The following is a 27,086-nucleotide window of genomic DNA, read 5'->3' on the forward strand; positions in this document are numbered from 1 at the left end:
GCAAGGCCTTCAAATTATGTTTGTCAGTTCACTTTTTGTGTGTATATGCTCTTTTAATGCATCCCACTGTAGAATTTTAGAATGATAGTCAAGGGTTCCACCTGTCCTTTCTGTCTTCTCTTTCTGTCTCAGAGTCAGTGATACACATGTATAATACTTCTTATTCTGGTAAAAGGAGTGACTGTCTCAGGAGTGAAGAATCAACAAGATGCATGTATGCTATTCTGCAATTAGATAAAAGTTGGAAGTTATTTACATTTTATTTTGTTTATTTTAGAAGATTTTATATATTTACTTGAGAGAGAGTGAGAATAAGAGAGCACAGAGGGGGAGAGGGAGAAGCCAACTCCCCACTGAGCAAAGAGCCTGATGCGGGGCTTGATCCCAGGATTCTGAGCTGAAGGCAGATGCTTAACGGATGGAGCCACCGAGGCACCCATTATTTACATTTTAGTGTGGTTGCAAGCAGGGCTAGGGTTTGTTGCCTTTTTTTCTTGCTTCAGACTTTAGAGATACCATTTTAGATTCCTAGGTTCACCCCATTTTGTTCAGGAAAAGACATTAAAATCACTTTACACAGAAAGCTAAAATTGGGTAAGGGACAAAGGGAGAGAAAGGTGATTCTATATGCAGCATTCTTCTGCTGCCATCAGGCCAGAGCTCACTGAGTAGATTATCTGATAGGTGAGTGTTTTTTTCCTGGTTGATTTTCTTTCATCAGTACCTCCCTTTCCATGCCTTACTCCCACTCCCATACTCCAACATACACAGAGTTAAGTGTCAACATAAATAGCTTTGGGCACAGACGTAAAGACAGCCTCAAATGTATTATTTATGCTTTTCCCCTCTAAGGGTAAAAGCAAGTCTTTGTTAAAACAGTGGCATAAAATATAGCTCAGTCATAAGGATTTTTGGTGCTTGGAGGACAGAATCATACAGAAAAGAAGGAGCATAGGTCTGTAGTGTGGAGTTTCTATCAAAATCGATTCTAGGTTGCTTAGCATATTGTATGGTTATATATGCATTATATACATGCATGCGCTCTCCGTGAACCAGAAGGACAGTAGCTCCTTTTAACAGGGAGTGTCTTCCTAGAGATCTTGGAAATGGCAGAGGTCCTTAAAGGAAGTTACTCAACCTTGGGACCTCTACTGTCCTAACTTCCACGCTATAGAACTCTGAAGAGATAGAAGTAGGCATTGTCTTGCTCTCTGTGCTTTGGGGAAAGACTAAAGGTAATTTTTCCTTTTGCAGAGAAAACTCTGTAGTGTTCCTTTTCCAACATTTCACTGTCATCACTTCCAGTGTCTTGTTTTAGAAAGTAATGTGATCCCAGTCTGAATTGGAACATGTCCATAAGGAAAAGCTTTTGTTTTCAACTCTTCTAATATCTTTGTAACTCCAGCTTGTGAAGATTGTGGAAAATTTCATGGAAAGCAAAAATATAATTGAACAGAAGAGACTTAGGTTCCTGTAAAAACTCTTTTTAATTCATCAGTTTCTAACCCAGTACTCCAACACCGTTTTCTGCAGAAGATGATTGAGTATGGGTTTCTATACCTGATTCAGATAGAAAACTGGCCTCATTAGCATTTGAGTATGCATTCAGTTGTAAGTGAATCTTACTTGGGTGAGATAAAAGTTTATTTCTTAAATCCACGCTCATTGGGAGAATATAGGTAGGTAGTAGCCAGAAGACTTGGAAACAGTGCTGTTTTCTGATATTTCCTGTTTCTGATGCATAGGATTACATGTAAATTGTGGGTTGATTAAATAGATTTATAGAAATGAACAATTCATTTTTTTAAGATTTATTTATTTGAGAGAGAGAGAGATACTGTGTGCATGCTAGCTAGCACAAGCTTGTGTTAGAGTGGGGAGAGGAGCAGAGGGAGAGAATCTTCAAGCAGACTCCTCACTGAGCACAGAGCGCACCACCTGGGGCTCTGTCCCATGACCCTGAGATCATGTCCCAAGCTGAAACCAAGATGCTTAACCTACTGACCCACCTAGGTGCCCCTGAATGATTCATTTTTAATATTTTTTTATGAAAAGTATTTGAATTAAAATAATTTATTTCAACTTTTAGAACATACTTGTACACTAGTCTTATAACCTAACACTGGGTAATATTCTTTACCGTGTACCTTGTTTTGTTTATTTATTTTTTAAAGATTTTAAAATTTATTTTAGATAGAGAGGAAGCTTGACCAGGAGGTGGGGAGGAAGAGAGAATCCTTAAGCAGACTCCCTGCTGAGTGCAGAGGTGGTTGCAGGGCTCAGTCCAGGACCCTGAGATAATGATCTGAGCTGAAATCAAGAGTCAGTCACCCAACTAACTGAGCAACCCAGGTGCCCCTGTACCATGGTTTAAAGTTTGTCAGTAATTTGTCTTTTGACATAAAAACTAGCACTTTATAAATTGTGAGCAACTCCAGGTTAAGGACTTTGTTTGCATTTCTAGCACCTTTCTATTAACCTGGTACATATTTGTTTTATATGAATTTATTTTATCTTTTAAATTTAAATTCAATTAATTTACATAGAATGTATTACTATTTTCAGAGGTAAAGGTCAGTGATTCGTCAGTCTTATATAATACTAAGTGCTCATCACATCACATGCCCTCCTTAGAGTACCGTTACTCAGTTACCCTGGGATTCCCCTACCTCCCCATATTTGGTATTTAATAAATTACAGTTTATTAAGTTGATGAAAACTTTAAAACTTAGCAATGTGAAATTAGAGAAAAGAAATACCACACGTTTTCTTAATAGCTTTTCATTTTAAAATATTTTCGTGTCTTTTACCACTTTTAGAACTAATAAATCAATGTTTAATGTAGTTGAAATTATTACAGAGTACTATGTTTTATCTTTAAGCATTTTATATAAACGTTACTCTGTTATTTTAATGTTTTAGTGAAATTCCATGGAATCAATATACTATAATTAAGTGGCCATTCCTCTCTAGTGAACAGAGGAATTATTTTCAACTGTGATTATGTGTTTGTTTTCCATTCTTAATGTTGTAAAGGACATCTTTGTGCTAATGTTTTCTATCTTATTAAAAATGATGTCATATTATAAAATCTCTACTGATTTTTTAAAAAGAGTATGAATTATTTATATTCTTGCCATCATATTGACAGTGGTTTGGAGGGGCTCACATTGGGCTTTAATATTTATTTCTTGAGTGAACTTGAAATTATACGAAATTTTATTAATGCGTATTTAGTCATTGCCAATCACTGAATTTTCTCTACAAGTGTTGCCTACGATATATGATTGCAGAGTTTTAGGGATGTTTTTGTTCAAATGAGCAATATGGTTTTGAAAGTCATTTTAAAAAAAAATGTATTTATGAGAGACACAGAAAGAGAGGCAGAAACATAGGCAGAGGGAGAAACAGGCTCCCTGTGGGGAGCCCGATGCGGAAATTGTTCCCAGGACCCTTGGATCATGACCTGAGCCAAAGGCGGATGCTCAACCACTGAGCCACCCAGGCATCCCTGAAAGTCATTTTCTTTTGGTAGCATAGTGCGATTACCGTGAATGTATTAGCATTTTCTTGACCAGTTTCCTGAGCCTCAGTTCTCACTGGGAAACACAAAGAGGGCCAAGTAGTGTTGCCACACATAGTGTGGAATCCTGGTTAGTAAACCCGGTACTTTCTAATGGTCACTAAACATGCACCCATCTCTGATCTAGGGAGAGACACTATCTCTCTCTTCCAAAGCTATCTGCAATATAAACATCCTTGTAAAGACAGTACAAAGGAAAGGCAGCTAGTGCCTCTACCTGGAAGACGTAGAAACATGAAGGACTGATGGAAGAATTATCTCCTGACAAGAGTCCACTATTTATGGGCATTTTTATTGTGTCTAAATTATTAACATTGCTGCAGAGGCGCGTGGGTGTCCCAGTTAAGCCTGTGATTCTTGATTTCAGCTCAGGCAATGATCTTAGGGTCATGATATCAAGCCCTGTGTTGGGCCCTATGCTAGGCGTGGAGCCTGCTTAAGATTCTCTCTTTTCCTCTCCCTCCCTCTCTCTGAAAAAGCAAACAAATAATCAAAAAGCCAAAAAACCACTGCAGCAATGAATTATCTTTAATACATCATTTCTTATAAGTTGGAATAGATTGTATATTTGTACAGTATATTTCAAGAGCTGGAATTGCTGGACCAAGGGGTGTGTATTTTTTTTTTTAAGTTTTAAATTCCAGTTAACATACTGTGTAATATTAGTTTCAGGTGTACTGTTTAGTGATTCAGCATTTATTTACAAAACCTGGTGCTTCTTAATCCCCATCACCTTTTTTAACCCATCCCCTTGCTCTGGTAATAAGAGTTTGTTTCTTTGTTTGCCCCCATTCTCTTTTTTCCCCTATGATCGTTTTGTTTCTTAAATTTCACATAAGAATGAAATCATTGCAGTATTTGACTTTGACTTAGTCACTTAGCATAATTCTCTCTAGCTCCATCCATGTCATTGTAAATGGCAAGATTTCATTCTTTTCTATGGCTGGGTAATATTTCACCATATATATAACCACATCTTCTTTATCCATTCATTGATTGTTGGACACTTGGGCTATTTCTATAATTTGGCTATTGTATGTAATGCAGCTATAAACATTGAAGTGTGTGTATCCCTTTTGAATTAGTATTGTTGTATTCTTTGGGTAAATATCCAGTAGTGCAGTTGCTGGGTTTTAGGGTAGCTTTATTTTTAACATTTTGGGGAACCTTCCTCCATACTGTTTTCCAGAGTAGCTGCACCAGTTTCCAGTCCCGCCAATGGTGCAAGAGGTTTCCTTTTTCTGCACATCCTTGCCAGCACCTGTTGTTTCTTGTGTTGTTGATTTTAGCCATTCTGACAGGTGTGAGGTGGTATCTTATTATAGTTTTCATTTGCATTTCCCTGATGATGAGTGATGCTGGGCATCTTTTCATGTGTCTGTTGGCCATCTGGATGTCTTGTTTGGAAAAAATGTCTATTCATGTCCTCTGCCCATTTTTTTTTTTATAATTTTTTTTAATTTTTAATTTTTATTTATTTATGACAGTCACACAGATAGAGAGAGAGAGGCAGAGACACAGGCAGAGGGAGAAGTAGGCTCCATGCACCGGGAGCCTGATGTGGGATTCGATCCCGGGTCTCCAGGATCGCGCCCTGGGCCAAAGGCAGGCGCCAAACCGCTGCACCACCCAGGGATCCCCTCTGCCCATTTTTTAATTGGATTATTTCATTTTGGGGATGTTGAGCTTTATAAGTTCTTTATATATTTTGGATAATAACCCTTTATCAGATATGTCATTTGCAAATGTCTTCTCTCATTCCATAGACTACTTTTCATTTTGTTGATCATTTCCTTCACTGTGCAGAAGGTTTTTATTTTGATGAAATCCCAGTAGCCCTAGCCTCGAAGACACATCTAGTAATAATTTGCTACGACTGATGTTTAAAAGAGGTTACTTCCTGTGTTCTCCTCTAGGATTTTAGTGGTTTCCTGTCTCACATTTAAGTCTTTAATCCATTTTATTTTGTATATGATGTAAGAAAGTGATCTAGTTTCATTCTTTTGCATGTTGCTGTCCAGTTTTCCATCACCTTGGTTAAAGAGACTTTTTCACACTGGATGTTCTTTCCTGCTTTGTTGAAGATTAATTGACCATATAGTTGTGAGTTGTACATTTTTATTTTTGGTAAATATTGCCAAATTGCCAGCCATAAAGGTCATACCAATTTAGATTCCACCACTGATTATGAAAATTCCTCTTTCCCATTCAGTGCAAATGTGTCAGTCACATCTTTCTTGATACATCTTCACTTGTTACAATTTTCATTAATCCAGTGTTCAGTTTTTATCTTTTTTGTGTGTTTTCTTTTAAAGTTACTCTTTTCAAGGGTGCTCATGAAAAATTAATACTTATGTTTTTGAATCCTTATGTGCCATTGTATTCATTGTATCATTTTGTCTGAACAACAAATTGAGAATATTTGATTTTATTTAAATTCTTTATACTTAATAAAGTTGGAATTAGTTTTTTAATGAGCTGTTCTAATGTTATGTGTTTTACAGATTCAGGAGGAAGAGTGCCAACCAAGAGATGACTTTAGTGATGCAGACCAACTCAGAGTGGGTAATGATGGGATTTTCATGCTGGCATTTTTCAGTAAGTGATTTTTCATTTCCAAGTTGTTTTTTGCGTATATTGGCTGTGTGTGTGTGTATTTAAATAACGTAGTTAGTGAAGAAAGGCAAATATTGTTAGTGTGTGTCTACTTTATTTAAAATGTAAATTGTTCTTGATATTGAACTCTGTGTGATCATATGATACAATAACAATCCTGATATTTATTACTTACTGTGTATTGCAGTCATGATGCTAGATGCTGAAATTACACTAGATGCTAGAGTTATATAAACATATTTAAGATAAATACGTTTTTGCATGAGAAATGTTGCATGACCATGCAACAATGTAGGAGCATGCAGAATGAAACTATAAATTCTGCTTTGGGGACAAAAGACTTCCATTTCAGTGTATTTAAGCAAGAAGAATTGTTGGAAAAGGAAGTACTTTAGGCAACTGGAACAATGTGATTTGAGACACAGAAGAATGCAAATATGTCTTGTTTGGAGGAAATGGTAAGTGATTACAAGACCAAAAACCTAAGAAGCTTTTTTAACATGTTGCAGAATTCTTAGTTAAATATCTGAATTTATAAAGTAGACTTTATACTTTGAGGGAAGACTATGTTATAGTCTATTATTTCAATTCCTAACACAGAGATTGGCATTTGGTGTACTCAGTACATAATATTTTGACACTTGAATTGTTTAATTGCTAAAATTAAGTTTTCAAAACTCAATATTCATGTAAGTAAATTTATTAGACTAGATATGGTAAATTTCTGCCCTCAACCTGTTTAAATGATCACCACTCTCATAGAATGCTGATTTAATTCATTTTAAGTTTAAAATGTATTTTGATAATAAAACTGAGGAAAGTTTACTTGTTTAAAAGTACCATATTCAACTTTTAAACAGAAAATACATGCCTTCAGTTGAGTTACTTTTGAGTCTGGGAAATCATTAATCCTCCATTTTGAAAATTTTGAGAAGGTTTCTTCTTTTCCTTCCTTCGTTTCATCTGCTGAAGAATAGAAGTAGATAACCACTCAGAAAAGGGTTGGTGAGTGGGAAAGCAGTTACATTTTTCTCTTCAAATTTAGTAAATTATGGTCTGCTTGGCAACCAACTAATAGATATGCAATATTTAAATCTTGTGGCTTTAGTTACAATTCATATTTAGATACGATGGTAGGTACCATGGAAAGAAATGAACACTTTGACTAGAAATAGCTACTGTTTTGTACTGTTAGTCTAGTAAATGTTAGTTTTTTTCCTTAGTTTTAGTTCAACTGGTAACCCTTTATTATTAGTAACAATCTTCCCACATATTTTGTTTATAAAAAGAGTAGCATCAGTATGTTATATCTTTCAAAAATCTTAATTGGAAAAGAAAATTTAAATTGATTGTACTATATGTAAGTATAAATACCTGTTCCTTAGGCATAAAAATGTGATTTGATACCATCTATTTGACTCAGAGTTTAATGATTATTTCTCCATTTCTGTATTTCACTTAACCTTACTATCTTCTTTTTAACCTTTTTTTAGGTTTGAAAACATTTTGTTGATAAAACAGTGTTGTAAATGTTTGGTAATCTAGATACTTAGTTGCCTTATTTTTGCCCTGTGGTAGTATATTAATTAATATGAATAAATATGTTTCATATATTTAGTGTAAATTACCTGCTTTTGCTACATTTTTACTAAATGATGTCTCTACAACTTATTTTTTATTCTCTCTATTCTATAAATACTGAACCAATATTGTGAGAATAAAATTATAAATTATTTTCAGGCTTTATTTCCTGATATATATATATATATATATATATATATTTTTTTTTTTTTTGGTAAGAGGTAGACCAGTGTTTGAACTTACTGGCTTTGATAAGCATAGATTTATTTGTAATCACTACCATCTAGTGGCTGTTCTTCAGATTGCAACTTAATATATTTTTCATGCCTATTGAGCTACCTAGTAGCTGTTGTCTAGATTTTATTCTATTTTCTGTTTCTGTGGTTCAGAAATAGATTTTATTTTTTAAATTTCATTGTTTTTAAGTTTAATTTCAGTATATTTACTATATGGTGTTATGTTAGTTTCAGGTGTACAACATAGTATAGTGATTCAGCAGTTGTATACATTACTGAATGTTCATCATGATAAGTATACTCTTAATCTCCATTGCCATTTCACCCATTCCCCTCCTACACACACACACTTCCCCTCTGGTAACCATCCGTTTGTTTTCTATAGTCTATTTCTTGGTTTGTCTCTCTCTTTTTTACTTTTGTTTGGTTTCTTAAATTCTACATATAAGTGTGAAATCACATGGTATTTGTCTTTCTCTGACTTACTTGGCTTAGCATTGTATTCTCTAGTTCCATCCATGTTGTTACAAATAGAAATATTTCATTTTTTTATGGCTAATAGTACTTTGTGTGTGTATCAATCACATCTTTTTTATCCATTCACCTATGGATGGACACCAGGGCTGTTTCCATAATTTGGTTATTGTAAATAATGCAGTAAACAGGGGTGCATATATCCCTTGAACTAGTGTTTTCTTATTCTTTGGAGAAATACCTACTAGTAGTGTGATTACTGGATCGTAGGGTAGTTCTATTTCTGACTTTTTGAGGAATCTCCATACTGTTTTCCACAGTGGCTGCACCAGTTTGCACTACCACCAACAGTAATGCAATTCTTTTTTGCATTATGCAGTAATGACAGTTCTTTTTTCTTCACATCCTCACCAACATTTGCTGTTTCTTGTCAGAAATAGATTATTCTTTTTTTTTTTTTTCAAAGACTTTATTTATTCATGAGAGAGACAGAGAGAGAGGCAGAGACACAGGCAGAGGGAGAAGCAGGTTCCATGCAGGAAGCCTGACGTGGTTCTTGATCCCAGGACTCCAGGATCACGCCCTGGGCTGAAAGCGGCACTAAACCACTGAGCCACCGGGGCTGCCCAGAAATAGATTATTCTTTAACGTGGCTTATAACTTAAACATTTCAGATAATATAAGTTGTGTGAATAAAATTACAGTGAATATCAATAAGAATATTTCAATTAAAACTTTTTGATATTTTGATTCTTGCCTTCTCTCTTATAGCATCCACATTTCAATCTCTTACCACATGTAATCCTAAAAAAACTTTACACATAAATTTGGTAAAATAATTGCATGTATATGTTCAGAAAACAAAGAAAGAAATATATGCCTCCCTTGATAAATTTTACTTTTCATTATCCCTTGCAGTGTCATAGCAAAATGCATCACATGTGCCTAACCTGCTTGTATCTGATCTTACTTTTATATAACAGAGTTTTTAAGAGAATGGATTGAAAGTCAATTATTTGTTAATTAAAAGCTGGAAATTAAGATTTAGTCCACTGGATAATTGATAGACTGTGGAAATAACCTTGAACTATAATCCTTAAAAATGTAATGGACTCTGTTTAGAAAACTTTTCTTCGAAGGTTTAGCTTTTTGTATCTGCTTGAATCTTCACATTTGCCAGCTATAGTAAAAATTAATCACCTGCATTATTCCTATTTTATTTTTATTTTTAAGGTTTATTGATTTGTTTGAGAGAGAGAGCATAAGTGGGGGAAGGACCAGAGGAAGAGGTACAGAGGGAATCTCAGGCAGACGCCCTGCTGAGGCAGAGCCCCATATGGGCCTCCATCCCATAACCCATAAGTCATGACCTGAGCCAAAATCACAAGTCAGATGTTTGACTGAGTCCCTCAGGTGCCCTCATTATTCCCAGTTTAGACTTGAGGGCAACACAATTAACAACATAACAAATTGTTGTGATTTTAGAAGGAATCAGAATATTGTTTTGAAATATGAATTCTGAATTGTAAGAAATTGCTATACTGTCTTACCAGAATGGCTGCTGCTCTGCTTTCCCACTAGCAGTGAATGCTTTTCTGTTGCTCTGATCCTTATCAGCATGTGGAATTGACAATTTTTAAAATTTTAGATGTTCAATAGATGTGTGGTAGTATCTCATTGTGCTTTAATTCCATTTCCCCAAGGATTGATGATATTGAGCATTTGTATTCACTAATAAGCGATTTTGAGCAGCTACTATGGACAAGTCATAAAAGTTAACAGTTCTTAAAGAGGTTGCCTGGGCATCACACATGTTGAAAAATAATACGTTGATGATTTGTTCTGTCCAGATAAAGCTGTGTTTATAATTATATAGCTTTTAGGTGAAGTTGTATATGGTAAGTGAATCCAGAAAGAGAACACTTAAGAATGGTTAACTATACCTTAAGAAACTCATGTGATATTTGTGAAGTATTAAACATTTTTGTTTTCAAGAAAAAAATTTGTTTTGGTCATCTCATTGCTTATAATTTAGCTGAAATGTATTAAAACTAATGAATTGTTAGCATCTCATGTCTTAATGGCTAATTTTTTAAATGAGGAGAATTGCCTGAGGATGAGAGAAATTTACCTATATGCAGTTCAGAACTAAGTTTAGTAAAATTGATTATTCCTTGTCTAGGAACTTAGTGTCTTTGAAACCTAATACATTTATATATATTTTTATGTGACTGAAGAAATTATTAATAAGTGCTCATTGTTAGTATTGTATGTATTATATTCATTCACTTACGATTTTCATTTGTTGTCAAAAAAGTATCAGATTTTTAAAAATTTAAAACTTAAAACTTTTCATCTTTAAATAATTTAAAACTTAGGAAAAAGTTACAAAAATAATACAGTTGCCATGTAACTTTGATCTAGCTTTCTCAGGTGTTAACTTTTTATGTGACATCAGTGCAATGATCAACATTGGGAAATTAACATTATGAAATAGTACTAACTAGTTTACAGGCTTTATTCAAATTTTACCGGTTGTCCCACTGATGTCCTATTTATGGTCCATGATTTTATATATATTATTTTGTTGCCATTTTGCCTTAGTCTGGCCTTAATCTGTTCTTAATGGGGGGACAGTTTGTTGGTCTTTGTTTCTTATGACTTCGATTCTTTTGAAAAGTATGGTCCAGTTTTGTAGAATCTCTCTCAATTTGGATTTATGTAATGTTTCCTTACGATTAGATTTAGGTTATGCATTTCCTCTCCCCCCCCACCTTTTTTTTAAGAATACCATAGAAATGATGTGCCTTTCTCAGTGCATCCTATCAGGAGACAGTGATCTAGTTATGTGTTCTTACTGGTGATGTCAACTCTTATCTTGGTGGTGTCTGCTAGCTTTCTTCACTATAAAGTTTTCCCTTTGTAATTAATAGGTATCTTGTGGCTTTTGGAAGTTTAAAAACTAAGCATTATTAGTTAACAGATGAGCTGTAGTATACAATATTGCTTTCTAGGTTGTCCTGTTGCCATCTTTATATAGATGCAAGGTATATAATAAAAATCACTAATTCTAAGAGGTGAAAGACTAGGATGCTCCTATCTTACCTATAGCTCTTATTTTGTGAGCTTATGTAACACTTTACTGTTCCTTTTTTTTTTTTTTTTGCACTTTACTGTTCTAAGTCTCCGTTTATCATTCTGTAAAATGGAATTAATTCTGATATTGCCCCTACTTAAAAGGCCAATGTGAGTGTCAATTAAGTTAAAATATGTGAAATACCATAAGTTATAGAGTACTCTTAGGTGAGGATAGTAGTAAGGTTCTCCTTTCCCATCATCCTCATTGGAGCATTCACCTTTTACATTATTTAAAGTGATTGGCAGCCTTCTTTCAAATGTCATTAACCTGTCTGACTCCCTTTCTTATAAAGAAGGGGACTGGGAAAATGAATGTGGAGAGTGTAATTGGAGCAACACTGAGCATTCTTTTTACCAACTTTCCTGAGTTAATTGCCCTGCTTCCTGCTGCCTGCTACTCCGTATCTTACTTTTCTAAGGAATATAGGCTATTTAAGCCTTTTTTTGCTTATTTGGATTCCATGTTGGGCCTTGCTGTGCGGGGAATAGGTCTCCTACACCTTTTAAGCTTCCTGTTTTGTCTTTGGTTTCCAGAGAAACATGGCATGAATGAAGTAGAGCTGAGAGAAAAGTGTTCCTATCTTTTTTTCTCGGCGTGTACCTGTTCATTTGCCTCTGCCATGTGTTGATGTGTTGTTTCTTTTATGCACCTGAGGTTTATTTATTTATTTATTTTAATATTTTATTTATTTATTCATGAGAGACACAGAGAGAGATGGGCAGAGAGAGAAGCAGGAGCCTGATGTGGGACTCAATCCTGGCACTCTAGGATCATCCCCTGGGCTGAAGGCAGGTGATCAATCGCTGAGCCACCACACTTAAGGTTTAGCATACATTTATTAAATTTTTTTAAAGATTTTATTTATTTATTTATTTATTTATTTATTTATTTATTTATTTATTTATTTATTTATTTATTTATGAGAAATGCAGAGAGAGAAACGTAAAGACAGGCAGAGGGAGAAGCAGGCTCCCTGAGGGAGGCCCAGTGCAGGACTCGATCCAGGACTCTAGGATCATACCCTGAGCGGAAGGCAGGTGCCCAACTGCTGAGCTCTCCCCAGGCGTCCCTATTAAATTTTCTTTTTTGCCAACTCAGACATGTCATAGAGGATTTAGAATTGAATGCTTCTGCCCTTTCTGTATTTTAAAGACCTGTTCAGCTTTATTTGCTATCTTATAGGCCAGGGGGAATAAAAAGTGAATCTATCTGTGCTTAAGTAGTCACTAGCTTCACTGTTTTCCTAGTACTTAAAGCGATTACAGATGGATAAAGTTATATATTAGTCCCTCAGAGCTGCCATGAACAAAAGCACCAACTGGATGGCTTAAACAGTGGAAATTTATTTTCTCACAGTTCTGGAGGCTAGAAGTCCAAGATCAAAGTGCTGGAAAATTCAGCTTCTGGTGAGGGTTCTCTTCCTGGCTTGTGGATAGCTGTCTTCTTGCTGTGTCCTCATCACATGGTCTCTTTTCTACATAATGGAGGATGGAGAGCTCTCTGGTGCCTCTTCTTTTCTTATAAAGACACCAATCCTAGTGGATTAGGGCTCTACCTTTATAACCTTAATTACCTCCCTATAAAGGCCCTGTCTCTATATACAGTCACACTGGAGGTTAGTGCTTCATTCCGTGAGTTTTGAGGAAACACAGTTCAGTCCATAACATATTATATCTTGCATGAGCACAACTTTGAGATTATATCACCTATTAGTTTTAAGGCCTAGTAATGCATACTGCTGGCAGAGAGCACAAAGAAAACATGATGAGTCATTAAATACTTTTTTGTTATTTTGTATCTCATTTCTAATGTAAGTATAATTATATGTATAGTAGATATCTGTAAATCTGTTTTGAAAGAAACCGTGTTTGAATTAATTTTCCCCAAAGCTAAACATACACAAACACATAGGTAAAAATGCACTTCTGAATATTTTGCTGTCTTGTATTTTCTCCATCAGTGTTTCCTATGTTTTAATTAACTACATGACAGGCTTACAAAATGATAGAAGTTTATAGCACACAGGGATAAAGGGAGTAAGGTGCTCAGGACTGGTGGCAATCTGTCCTCTGCCGCAGATCTCACCTGTTGACCGAGGGGGAACAGAGTAACTCTCTCAGTCTGTCACTAGCTCATATATGGCATACCTTATATGGGAAGCTCTACTACTATTTGGGAAGCTCTACTACTGTTTGGGAAGCTCTACTACTGTTTATTGATGTAGATTATTTACCTTAAATAGATATAAAATAATTTCTGATCAGCCATTACATGTTTTTCTCCACAGTTAACACAAATATTAACCAATTAGATGTAGGACAGCTATATCTAATAGTATATTCTATGATGATGGAAATATTCTCTATCTCCGCTGTCCAGTGTGATAGCTATAAGCTAAATGTGACTATTGAGTGCTTGAAATGTGGCTAGTGTGACTGATGGACTAAATTTTAAATTTCACTTAGTTTTAATTAATGGAAATTAAAATAGCCCTCTTTGTAGAGTAGGGTAGGTTTCTGAAACTAGTGGAGAAAGCAGTGTGGCTGGTGGCATTGGATAGCACAGAGGTAGAAGATAGCAAAATCAGCATCTAGTATAAGAAAAAAGAAAATTGAGTGTAAAGCAAGTTATATTTCCAGTAGCATCTCCTGAATTTTTTTTTTTGGAAAAGATATAACCTACTGTATAAAAATATTATTTTATATGGGTAGTAATAATTAACATTTCTTAGCAATCATCGTGTGCCAGGTTCTTTACTGTGCTAAGCCCTTTAAATTCATTATCTCACTTAATCCTCTTATCAGCCTTGTGAAGTAGATGGTACAGATCAGAGAACTGGCTCACAGAAGTAAGCAGTGAGTCCCAGGTCATGTATCTAGTGAGTGATATATGTCACATTGTGATTCAAACACAAGTCTCTTAATTTCAAAATGCATTCTCCTATTGTATCATATATAACTTACTATAAATGATCAAGAAAGCTGTGCCTAGAAGCCATTAGGAAGGAAGAAATTATAGGAGTAGGAAAATTGCTTTGAAGAAGTAGCTATTTTATTTAAATTTATTCTAAAATGTTTCCTCTTTGTCTTCAGAATCCTGAAAAATCAGCATTTCTCTATGTTTTCCCTGAGGATTAGAGATATTGAGGATAAGAGGATGGGCACAGAACAGGACCAAAGTCCTGCTCAAATTGATCTTCACTTTTATTATCATTATAGGGCATTCTGATGATATCTCAAGGACCTGTGTCGGAATGGTTTCTGCTACAAGTTATAGAAAACCCTTACTCAGCTGTTTTAAATAGGTGGTTATCTCACAAAACAGAAAATCCATAGACAAGCAGATAGACAAGCAGACTCAGCCACAGCAAGTATTAGTTCTGTGGCTCTGCTTTTCTTTTTCTTCACACTCTAGCCCATGTGGAGTTATACTTTAATCCTCCAGCTGATAGCAAAATCCCTGCAGCAGTTCCAGGTGTTATATGCAAATTAGAAATCCAGTGGATAAGGGGGATTTTTTTTTCTTTTAACATTTATTGTAGAAATTCTCAAACTAGGCAAGAATATAACCTGTATGTATTTATCACTCAACTTCAACAATGATCAATTTAGAGCCACTGTTATTTAACCTATATTCCATTCTCTGTCTCCTTGATGTGTTTTTAAGAACCAAAGAATGCATTTCAAAAGTCCTATTAAAAAAAAAAAAAGTGGCAGGGTCTCCTGTGATTTTCCCAGACTGCTCAGGACCCCTCTCTTTTGGGGTTAAGTATGTGATCTAGCCTTCCTTAAAATAAAGACTCTGTTGGTGGGTAGGTTCCAGAAAAGGGGTAAAAGTAGGTTTTGTTAGATAGGAAGAGGCAATGAACAGTACCTCCTCTGGAAACATAATTTGTTTGGCTTATCTTTATATTGCTTTTAAAAAAATCCAGTTTGGTTAGTTGATTGCTTAGGCTGGAATTCTTGGGTGGGATCACATGGGAGCTGAGCTACATTATGACTTGATTTTTAGCTGGTTTAAAAAATGCAGTTTTACCTATTGATAAGTTTTAAGGAATTGATTCCTGTTGACCAGACTAACAAGAAACCAATCTTATCTGTTTGTTAATGTGTAATTAATAACCAATATATTTGCAAAAGGTAAACTACGACCTATAAAGAAGATTTAATTGGTACAAAGTCAAAAGAAAGGGAATTCTTACTTCCATTGTGCAATGAAGTATTGTTAATATTATGTCTCTGTTAATTTGTTTCCAAAGTGTGGTCCTTAAAAGAACTATTTCTCTTGCTTTTAGTGGCATTTATTTTCAACTGGCTTGGATTTTGTTTATCCTTCTGTATCACCAATACCATAGCTGGAAGGTATGGTGCCATCTGTGGATTTGGACTTTCATTGATCAAATGGATCCTTATTGTTAGGGTGAGTGTCTTAATAGCCTCTATCACTTTGATCTCTAAAATTAAAATCTATGAAATTTCTTGTGTGGTTCATAAATATTCCTTTTACATATATGAATCAATTATTTTGAGACTTTTATACTTATTGTAGTGATCTCTGTTGTGAACATTTTGATACTTTATTATATGAGAGCTTACTATGGAAAGAGCTTTGAAATCAGAAAAAAATTTGAGTTTGAAACTTATATCAGTGTCCTAACTTTAAATTTTTAAATTGTTCTGAGAATTTCTTCCCAATAAGCTGGTATTAGCTGCCTTTCGGGATTTCTGTGAGGCCTAGCAGTAATATAATTAAAGCACTGGCCTAGTTGCTGCACAGATACACGTGCTTGGTAAGCTGTGGCTGCGACTGCTGTGATACAGTGCACGCATGCCTAAAATCAGGTAAAACAACATTTTCTGTTGGTTAGTAAAATTCTCAAGGACTTAATTTCATCTTCTCACTCTTTCTTTTTTGAGAGCTCAAAAAACTAAGGCCTGTGAGGTGTCTATCTGAACTCACCCATTTTCTGTTATGTTCCCTTTCCACCTTTCTTATTTCCCTGTTGTTCCTGGAATTCACCCTTTGTCTACTTCTTAGCACTTACCACATGGTGTGTAGGGAGATAATGCTAAGTCTTTCTCCCATATCAACAGTTTGTCCCAAAATAATTTTCTGTAACCATTCCAGTGGCAGTAGTGCTGTTTGCATAGTCTTCCCCCACTCTTTACCTTTGCCTCTTGGAGGCCCCTTTTAGATCCTTTTGGCTCGTGTTACAAAGCCTTTTCTCTAATTTCTTTAGGTAAGACCTAGGAGAATGATCAAGAATGGTTTGGGGGCACTGCATGGCTCAGTAGGTTAAGCATCCAACTCTTGATCTCAGTTCAATTCACATCTTGATCCTCAGGGTCATGAGTTCAAGCCCTGCATTGGGCTTACCTTAAAGAAAAAAAAGTGATTTTATTTATTTTTTTAATGAATTTTCTTAAAAGTAACCCACATATTTACATGCTACTATACAATTGATAAAATGCTTAATTTCTACAAACATATTTATTTAAACATTGATTTTTTTTTAAACATTGATTTCTAAATGAGTGAGTCACATCCTCCTAAAATATTCAGTAGAATCACATACTTAATGTCAGCTTCTCTTAAGTGCTTCAGACACTTCAGTTATGTACCTACATCAGCAAATTGATTTAAAAAATTAATACTGGACTTAATGTGTTTCTTCATTATTTTTGAAGTTATGGCTTCCCAGAGTTTCAGTAATTTTATCAGACCTCATTCATCTCTGTTCAGACCAAATTATAGATTTTGGTTATTTTAATCAGTTGATTCTTGGGTGCGACATGACTTGGCTTCTTCTGAGATGATCAAAACCTGAGCTAGTGTAAGAACAGGCCCCTGGCGGATTCTTTTTCTAATTTCATTTAAAAAAATGTGAAGTGGATTCCCACCGTGAGCATAAATGTGTTAAGATGTTAGCATACAAAGATAAAGCACAATCCCTGCCCTTGAAAAAGTTATTACTAGAAAAACCTCAAAATAGTTGAAGTTAATTGTGTCCAATGGTTATTATTATGTTAGTAATATAATTACTATTATGCAAATGGGATTTCTCATTTTAGTCACAGAACACTGAAAACGGTTTAAGGACTGTTTTCTCAACTCTCCTAAACTTAGTAAGTTTGTGTATTCTAGATTCATAAAAAAAGTCCAGTCCATTATATGCAACCTGTGCCTTCAGGGTATCAGGGCCTAATTTTCTCATAGTCCCCTAGTTGGGAGGGGGTTGATTATCTAATAATTAAGTCCAGCTAATGTGGTAAGATGGAGAACTTAAATTCAAAAACTGGCGATCCTCAAAGTTTTCTAAGGTATATATTAGCATCGAGTTTGATCACTGGGACTGTTTCATTTCCCATTAAGATACCACTACTGAGGGGCACCTGGCTGACTCAGAAGAGCATGGGGTCCTGAGTTTGAGCCTCACATTTGGTATAGAGATTACTAAAAAAAAATAAATAAACTTAAAAAAAAAGACTTATAAAATATACCTTTAAAAAAAAATACTGCTACTGGGTTAAGGTTACTATTATGCGGTTAGTGTATGTTGAGATTTAATATAAGAAAATAATTTTAAAAAATCATTTATATCAAATAATAATGGCTGCTTTTCTATGAGTGCTTACTATGTTTCAAGCATAATTTGCTACAAACACCGAATTATTGACCGCTACTTGTATCAGCAGTGCTCATGGTAATCCATCTTTATTGATGACAAAGCTAAGAATAAAAAAAAAGAGTCTAATAATTTGCTCAGTGCCCCACAGTTTATATGTGGGTTAGAATCTAGCTTAGTCTCAATTCAGTGCTTGTTCTCCAAATTCTGTATGGCTTCTGTGACACTGTACTTTGACTTTGATTATAATGCTACAAGCAATAAATGCCCTGTGGAGCTCAGTGCTGAAAGGTTTTCACCTAAAAGCCCGATGTTTTATTTTATTAGACAATAAGTAATTTATAAATCGTACTGCAGATTTTCTTTTTGTTTCTGAGTTGCCATGACCCTCAGATTTAATGTAAATATCTGTAGCTGATCCTGGTATTATTTCTTTCTAAGGCTTTTGATGTTTTTATTGTTTAAGAATGAATATGTGTTTTGTTAAAAACTAACTATTTTCAAAGGTAGACAGGATGTAAACAATAAAATACTGGTGTTATATTAATAAAATAAAATTAGATAAATTCTTAGTGTCAATTAATTTATTTTCCAAAATTTGATTTTTGCATCCTGTGATTGGCCAATCAACATGATTGGTTTACTCATTAAAAAATCCCAACTTGGCTTAGCCTTGTGACTATTAGTATTTTAAAACCTTTTTTCTAACTCAGTAATGATCCCAAAAGCTTTTTAGTTTCTCCTTTTTACATAGTGAGTCTCCTTGAATTGCAAGGTGAAAGTAGTATTTTGCATTTGGGAATAAAGACTAGCTTTGGTAAATATTTTTGGTGAAGAATCATGTTCTTTTCTGGTTGCCTTTTGCCAGGTTATATTATTTTTTTTAAATATAGTCTACAATATATTTAAAAATTAGAAAGTTAAAAATGTATTGCTTTGGTTCTTCCTTTTCGTTCTTATAGACTCTAAAACCTGTAGGAGAAGCTTTTATTTCTAATAATCACTTGATTAAAAGGTGTAATGCAGTCCTACTTTACAAATTATATTTCCACAGTTGTTTAGGTCTCCCTTGTACATATATTAAAGATGTAGGAGTGTGTGGGATCTGCATCTTTAATGGTATTTTAAAAATCATAATCTTTGAAATTTTTAAACTCTAAACTGAAAGTTTAGATTATGGCTCATTTATTAATTGTAAATACTTCCTGTGGAAATACTTAAAATTTTAAAAAAAACAAATTTAGGTAGTCATTAATACATATGCTTCCTTAATTGTGACTTTTTTTTTTAAATAGTGACAGTGTTCACAAGTATTTTAATTATTACCAAACCTATAGGATTTTTAAGCTTTTGTGGAAATTACCAATGAATAGTTGGAAATAATTACCAAAATAAAGTTAGATACTTTTAATTTCAGATTTGAGGGCAGATCTCCATTTGACAAAATGATTTTTTTAGTTAAATCAGAATCCGTTTGAAGACCAATGAATTAAAAGAGAGTAGTAATTTTTAGTAATTTTAGACAAGATTATATTAAACACTTTAAAAAAAATAACTACTTGGAACATGGTTTAGGTGCTAAAAGACGTTAGGGAAGAATTATCTGAAGTAACTGAAGAATATTAGGTTTTCTTAGAGAAATTTTAAAATAATAAATCACGACATCCAGAGGCTCATCAAGGAAAAGATACCTATGTTCAGTATCATCAAGCTCTGCCTTCCATCTGCCTGTTTGTATTCTCATTTCACAGAGAATATAAAACCATCTACCATGGTCACTGATAGGAGCTGTTGAAATGCCACTTCAAGGTTCAGTTAGCTGTTCTCAGCTCACTGCTGGGAACTGAATACGGGAGCATCTAGTTTGAAAATAAAAAGACTCTAATGATTTGGGGGTCTTTATGTGCCTAGTATTCTTGGCAGTGATTAACAGTAGGGGGTGTACAGAAGGTCAAAAGCTCCTCTTTTTAGAGGTCAGCTGAACATCCCCATCTGATAAGATTAAACTAATGTGGCTTTTGGTGTTAATATCTAAAGCAGCAGGTTGCCGTAGTGTGTTTGGGATGGTAGTTGTGGCTTTGAGAGATTATGAAAAAAGAACAGACATGTGAACTCTTTAATGAGAAAATTTGATTCAGATATATAGAATTTACCTTTCTTAAAATTTGGAAATTGATTCTTTTTTGTAAAATATTTTGTATAAGTTTGCTAAGTTTGTATAAGTTAGCATAAGTTATCATGTAAAAGATTTTGAAGGGTTTGTTTCCTCAAATAATTTTGTGTGTCATGAAGCATTTTTTTATCTTTGTGTTGTTTTAAGTGCAGGAAATTATTTGAGGTAAATCATTCTGAAATTCAGAGTAATCTATGATTTTCATATTTAGGTACATAAAAATGGTTAATATATTTATGTTCGCTCCATAGTTTTCTGATTATTTTACTGGATATTTCAACGGACAGTATTGGCTTTGGTGGATATTTCTTGTACTTGGTAAGTTTATTCCTAATGCATTTCAGTTTAATTTGTGTTTAGTTTAACTTTGCTATTTCCCTCAAATTGTAGCATGTAAATACATTGTATTGAAACATACATGGAAATAATTTTTCTACTGTAAAATTCTCATATCCACGTACTTAATTTCATCTTAGCTACTTGGATAATTATACACTGATTTCTAGATTTCTGATTGAAAATCCAGAGCTGGTCAATTTAAAAAATCAGTGACTGGATGATAATTGAATATTGCAAAACTTGAAAATCCTAAAATGATTTAAAATATTATCTTTAGCATTTAATTTGGAAAGTATACATGCATAATTTCTTTTAACTATCCTAGGATATGTTGAGAATAGGATAGTTGGAAGTTCTATGCATTTTCTTATTTTTGGAACATTGAAACATTCTTTATACTTTTGAAATGTACCCTGCATTAATCATTAATCAGCCAGGAATAAGGAAAGGCTTCATGCCTAATGATCACAGTACTTCTGTTGAGTTTTCTTTTTACAAGGCATGTCTTTTTTTTTTTTTAATATTGATGGATTTCCAATTTTTGTTCCCTGGTGATTTTCACTTTAGATGTATGATAAATTAATCTCAAAATCACAGATGCCTTTAATCCACATTCCAGATTTATTTACTGACATGAAGAATATCCTCTCTACTTAGATTTAAAGCCTACATTTCTCTAATAACATAATTGTACCAGAAAATAATAGCATTTCAGTAGGTGGCAGTGTTCTCTTTGAGTTTTTGTTCAGTCCTAGTTTTGGATCTTTAGGATCTTTAGGGAAACAAATTCTTAGTGGTCAGTTAAGGTAACTAAAGATCCTGTATTTTTTATCTTAACAATTAAAGTGAAATTATTCTAATGTGATTTTGTTAGGGAGCCAGATTCCAACAACGGTTTAGGCAGTTTTTAGTATTGTTAATTGTGTTCTCACTACCTGAATTCTGTGCTCATAGTTGAATTTCTTACGTAAAAGTGAAAAAATACAGAGAGTCTTAGGTATTTAAGCATATTAAATAAGTAGATTTGCTTCTAAATATATTAAGGATTGAATGTTAGGAAGACAACTCTAGGGCCTAGTGGAATGCAGAGGACAACCCCGTTTCCACATCAGAACCACAATCTAGCATTTAGGGAATTGTGAAAATTTAATCCATGATGAAAATGTTGCTCTCACATATACTCAGAAGAATGTTGAGTACATTGTAGAACACTGAGGAGCATAGCTGCTAAATGATTGGTTTCTAGTTATGAACTGGCTTATTTTAGAAAATGCCTGAGCAGGACCACATAGTCTTAGAAATAGCAGTTTTCATAGACAAAAGTAGGGATTACACAAATAATTTTTGTTTACATTTTTTTTGTAATACTTTTACATTTGGATCACAATGCCATTACCTTTGAATAGCATCTGGAAGGGCAGGAGAGTGGAATTCACAATGGGAGTCACAAATGGAAGGAGTTAGGATATGGGAAACAGATCGGCTCAGATTTAGCTGAAATTTGTATCACTTGCTTAAGTCATTATTTGTATATTTTCTATATTTTCTCTTTATTATAACCATACTTTTTTTTAGTGCTTTGGTTACTGTCTTGGAGTTGAGGTACAAGTTTAGTTTGGGACTTTGTATTTTAAATTGACAGAGTTTTCCTCTCAATGAGGAAAGTTACATGCATGTATTATCTTCTGTTTTTCTGTTTTTGTTTTGCACTGCCTGTAACCTAGTTAAAAATTTACTGAAGTTAATAAATGTTTCCCTTAGAATTCTATGCTTAATAAGTATATCAAAGAACTTACTAATAATGCTAATGCTTTTTATACTTACCTGTCATCTGAAACTTTGAAGCATTTCACAGGCATTGTTTTATTAATTACTAAGGATACCTGTTATATAAATGGTTGTTATTTAAAAATCCTGTTACAGAGAATACTGAGAGAGATGTAAGATTTATCCCAAATCATTTAAGAAATCACTAGTGGTTGCTTCCCAATTCTTTCTTGCTTCTCGTTATGTAAATTTGTATTATAGTCTTTTATTATTACTTGAAAATAGGAACTAATAATTAAAATTATTTACATAACACATATCCTCAAATACAGATTTCACAGATACAGCCACTTGATATTGCTAGACAGGCTTATTAGTTTTAATCCCACAATTGTTAGCAAATTACTTACATATATTCTCTCTTGAATACTTTACATCAGTAAATATGTCTCAGTTTTCTTAGTAGTTGTGTTAATTGAAAAGTTTCATATAAAGATAGGATTTCTCTGAGTTGAGTCAGCTTAAATGCATTAGATAACTGCTATGTAAAGAAATCGGGGAATAAATATATTTTTGTGTAATTCTGGATTTTCATGGCTGGATTTACTTTAATCTTTAATTTCAATACATCTAGACTTTGAAAGAATTTTGGGAGGCAGTAAACTTTTACTATATTTTTTCATGATGGTATTATTATAATATAAAATATATTATGGAATGAATAGAGGCTTACAGATTAAATTCCTTAAGCCAAGAGGATCTTGTTTATAATTGCCTGTTTTAAATTTATGATGCTCCTTCCATATAAGAATACAATGTATCTGTATTATTTTAATCTTCCCAGGCCTGCTTCTTTTCTTCAGAGGATTTGTTAATTATCTAAAAGTCAGAAACATGTCTGAAAGTATGGCAGCTGCACATAGAACACGGTATTTCTTCTTATTATAGAGGTAAGAAATATTAATACATTAACTATTCCCTTCATGTATTCATTTTGACAAGATGCATATTATGTGTACTCATGTTATTTACTTTTAAACCTACTATATTTAATGTATGGCTATACTAGACTTAATAAGTTGTGAACTTTTTAAGATTTTTAAAAATTGAATTTCATAAATTTTAATTTTTAAAATATGATGAATAAAAAATTTTGAAGGCAGAATTTAACTTTTTTAAAGATTAACCACAGGATGTAAGTAACCATTAGCACATGATTTAAAGGCTTGAAAAACAAAATATGACAAAGCACTTAGAAGGATGGGCATTTTGTACAAAACTATGTGAAATCCACAGACATGTGTTGAAAAAAACAAAACACAAATTTGTGGTTGAAAAGAAATTTTCCATGCACTAATCTTAACAAACTAGATCAAAGAATAAAAGTTGTGTGAAGAAAATAGGAGCTCTGATGTTGTTTCCTAAATGACTGTCAGTTTGTATCAATAATGAAGCCTTCAACTTGAATAAATGGGAATGAAGAAATGAGTAGAGGTTGTCTCACTAGTTATTCAGTGAGTTTCTGGAGGCTGCATGCAGCTAGCTAGCTAGTAGTTTCTTCACATGAGGAGACCTCATGTCTTTATTTTCTATAACAGACTCTTTTTGTTATTGAAATACAGTTACATACAGTATTAGTTTCTTGTGTACAACATTGTGATATGACATTTGTATATTTTGTGAATTGGTCACCACCATAAGTCTAGTTACCATCTGTCACCATAAAGTTAATATAATATTGATGGTATTCCCCATGCTGTAAATTACATCCCTATGGCTTACTTGTTTTGTAACTATAAATTTGTACATCCCCTTCAACCATTTTGTGGCCTTCCATCCCCAGACTCCTTCCCCTTTGATAACTGCCTTTCTGTTCTTAGTATCTGTGAATCTGGGTATTGTTTTGTATTGTTATTGGTTTTTTTTGTTGTTGTTGCACTTGTAATTGAAATCATGTAATATTTGTCTTTCTATCTGACTTATTTCACTTAGCATAATACCCTCAAGGTCCATCCATATTGCCACAGATAGCAAGATCTTTTTTATGGCTGAATAGTATTCTATTATATATACACATGTATATACACACAGACACACACACCCCCCCCCCCCACATCTTTATCCATTCATCTACTGATGGGCACTAAGGTTATTTCCATATCTTGACTATTGTAAATAATGCTGCAGTTAACAGAGGAGGGCATTTATCTTTTTGAATTCATATTTTTGTTTTCTTCAGATAGCTAGCTAGAAGTGGAATTGCCAGATCATAGGGTAATTCTATTTTTAATTTTTTGAGTAACCTCCCTACTGTTTTCCAGAGTGTTGCCTCAGTTTACTTTTTCAGCAGCAGTTCCACAAGGTTTCCCTTTTCTCCATCTCCTTACTAATACTTACTTCTTATCTTTTTGATTATAGCCATTCTCACAGGTGTGAAGTGATAATCTCACTGTGTTTTTCATAAGCATGTCCCTGATGTTTAGGGATGTTGAGCATCTTTTCATGTGCTTGATGGCCATCTGTATGTCTTTGGAAAAATGTCTGTTCAGATCCTCTGTTCATTTTTTAATTGGATTGTTTGGTTTTTTTAGTTACTGAATTGTAAGAGTTCTTAAACTAGTTTAGATATTGACTCCTTACTGGATATATGACTTAAAAATATTTTCTCCCTCTATACTGATTTTAAAGCAAGTACCATATATTTCATGTCTATAAATGATCTGAACTTTTAAAGTATTTGAACTACATAAGCAAAGTGCTAAAACACTTAACTAATGGATGTATCTACAAGTACAAAATCTTTCAAAGTTACTATAACTATTCTTTTTACAAATAGTATGGTTTGTGATTTTATTGTTTAAACCTTGTAACAGGAGTTTTTGTAATCTAGTATAATATACTTATTTCTACTGAGGAGTACAATGAATACAGTTGTATTTCTGGAAAATATTAAAGTATCCTTTTAAATGTTCTTTTACCTCTATCTAGAAGGTGTCACATTTTCTCTTTAACCACTAAAATGCTTTGCAAGCAGTAACAGTAAGAGTGTATCAGTATGTAAGATAAAAGGCAAAGTAATTTTATTAATTTAAATGATATTTTGTGAATATTCAGTGTAATTACCTTGTTTGCATTTTCAAGAGTCCAAAATACAATGTAAATATTTTCTAGATGGTTTCCTATATAGAAGCTTAAACTTTGGAATAAATTCTGATATATGCTATTTTATGTTATCTTTACCCAAAGAGCATTGTATGCTTGATGTAATACTACTATAAAATGGTTTTTTATTGTACTATCATTTAAATTTTTGCAACTTAATATACTTTAAGACTAATTCTTTCTTTGTCCCTAGACTGCATCGACAAGACATTGTTTTCTTATACCAATGTGAAATTTCCAGATCATCTGTAAACCTACAACTTTAATAGGATAGAAGACTACTAAAAGCAGAAGACAAATTAGTGAAGAAAAGATAGATCTTCAGTATTGAATGGCAGGATGGTTTATGCTTAAAAGCCATTTCTGTTAATTTTCTTCAATATTTATATTTCATTTGTTTTGCACATTTGCATATGTGCCCATGTAAAGGATTTGCATATACTTGAAAGAAACCATAAAGTCGTAGCAGTAAAGTCCGGTCATATTTGGTTAATCAGTGTTTGATATAATTGAAAGAGGTGAGTGAGAAACAGTCTTCCAGCATGTAAATGCCATTGACTTCTGACCTGACATTTAGTATAATAAAAATGAAATTATTAACCATGTCAAATGCTTTAGTTTCTGGCTCCTAGATTCATCTAGTAACTCTACACATGAAATATCCTTTATTATATATAGTTTTTTGAAACCGTCAGTGCTGATTATAGAAAAGCTTTGTCAGATTTTTGAACATGATATTTACATTATTCTTTAGCAAACTCTTTCTGTAAATAACCATGCATAAATTACTTTCTGCATTGTTTTCTTAGAAACTGTGTCTGGATATCTTCTCATTAATTTAAAATTAAGTGAACTTAATATATAGAGAAAATTTGAGTGTTAAAGATAGCTTGTTTTAGGACAGATTTTTAAAAAATGAGTATTCCACATGTCCTTTATAAGAAAATTTTTTTATTTTCTTTTTAAGGGACATGCCAGTTCTAGGGATTCTCAGTCGAGAAGCTTGGTTTTTATAGCATTGCCATCTTAGAGATTCTTGCAGGAAGAGATTGTATTAGATATTATATTTATTTCATTTAAGACACTTTTGAAAATTAATTTTCTGAGTAAGATATTCTCATTTGCATTTGTCTTTTAAAAGCCAATAAAAATATCTTTCAATTATCATTGTAATAATTTTTTCTTTAGATGTTTAGTTAAATGAAGAAAATAAAAACTTTTACTAATAATAGCTTCTTGCTTTATAATTGTAGGATTAACCTATAAAAATCATATCTTGAATTGAGATATGCAAAATAATCTGTTTTCAAGTTAATGGAAATGTGTCTGTGGAATATGGGGGTGTGGTGTGTGTATGTGTGTTGCAGGAGTTTGTGTGTATGTGACCATTA

At 33.5% G+C, this 27,086-nt stretch overlaps 1 protein-coding gene across 1 annotated transcript in view; it reads left to right on the forward strand.

Annotated features, from left to right (window-relative positions):
* Positions 1-26,859, forward strand: part of NDFIP2 (Nedd4 family interacting protein 2) — a 64,479-nt gene extending 37,620 nt beyond the window's left edge. The window contains exons 4-8 of the mRNA XM_055335875.1: positions 6,088-6,181; positions 15,924-16,048; positions 20,679-20,745; positions 23,378-23,483; positions 25,889-26,859. Of these exons, the coding sequence (XP_055191850.1) occupies positions 6,088-6,181; positions 15,924-16,048; positions 20,679-20,745; positions 23,378-23,481 (390 nt within the window). The 3' untranslated portion in view covers positions 23,482-23,483; positions 25,889-26,859. The remainder of the gene's footprint in view (positions 1-6,087; positions 6,182-15,923; positions 16,049-20,678; positions 20,746-23,377; positions 23,484-25,888) is intronic.
* The last annotated feature ends 227 nt before the right edge of the window (positions 26,860-27,086 follow it).

This window comes from Nyctereutes procyonoides, unplaced genomic scaffold, assembly GCF_905146905.1.
Source record: "Nyctereutes procyonoides isolate TBG_1078 unplaced genomic scaffold, NYPRO_anot_genome, whole genome shotgun sequence".
NCBI classification, from domain to species: domain Eukaryota; kingdom Metazoa; phylum Chordata; class Mammalia; order Carnivora; family Canidae; genus Nyctereutes; species Nyctereutes procyonoides.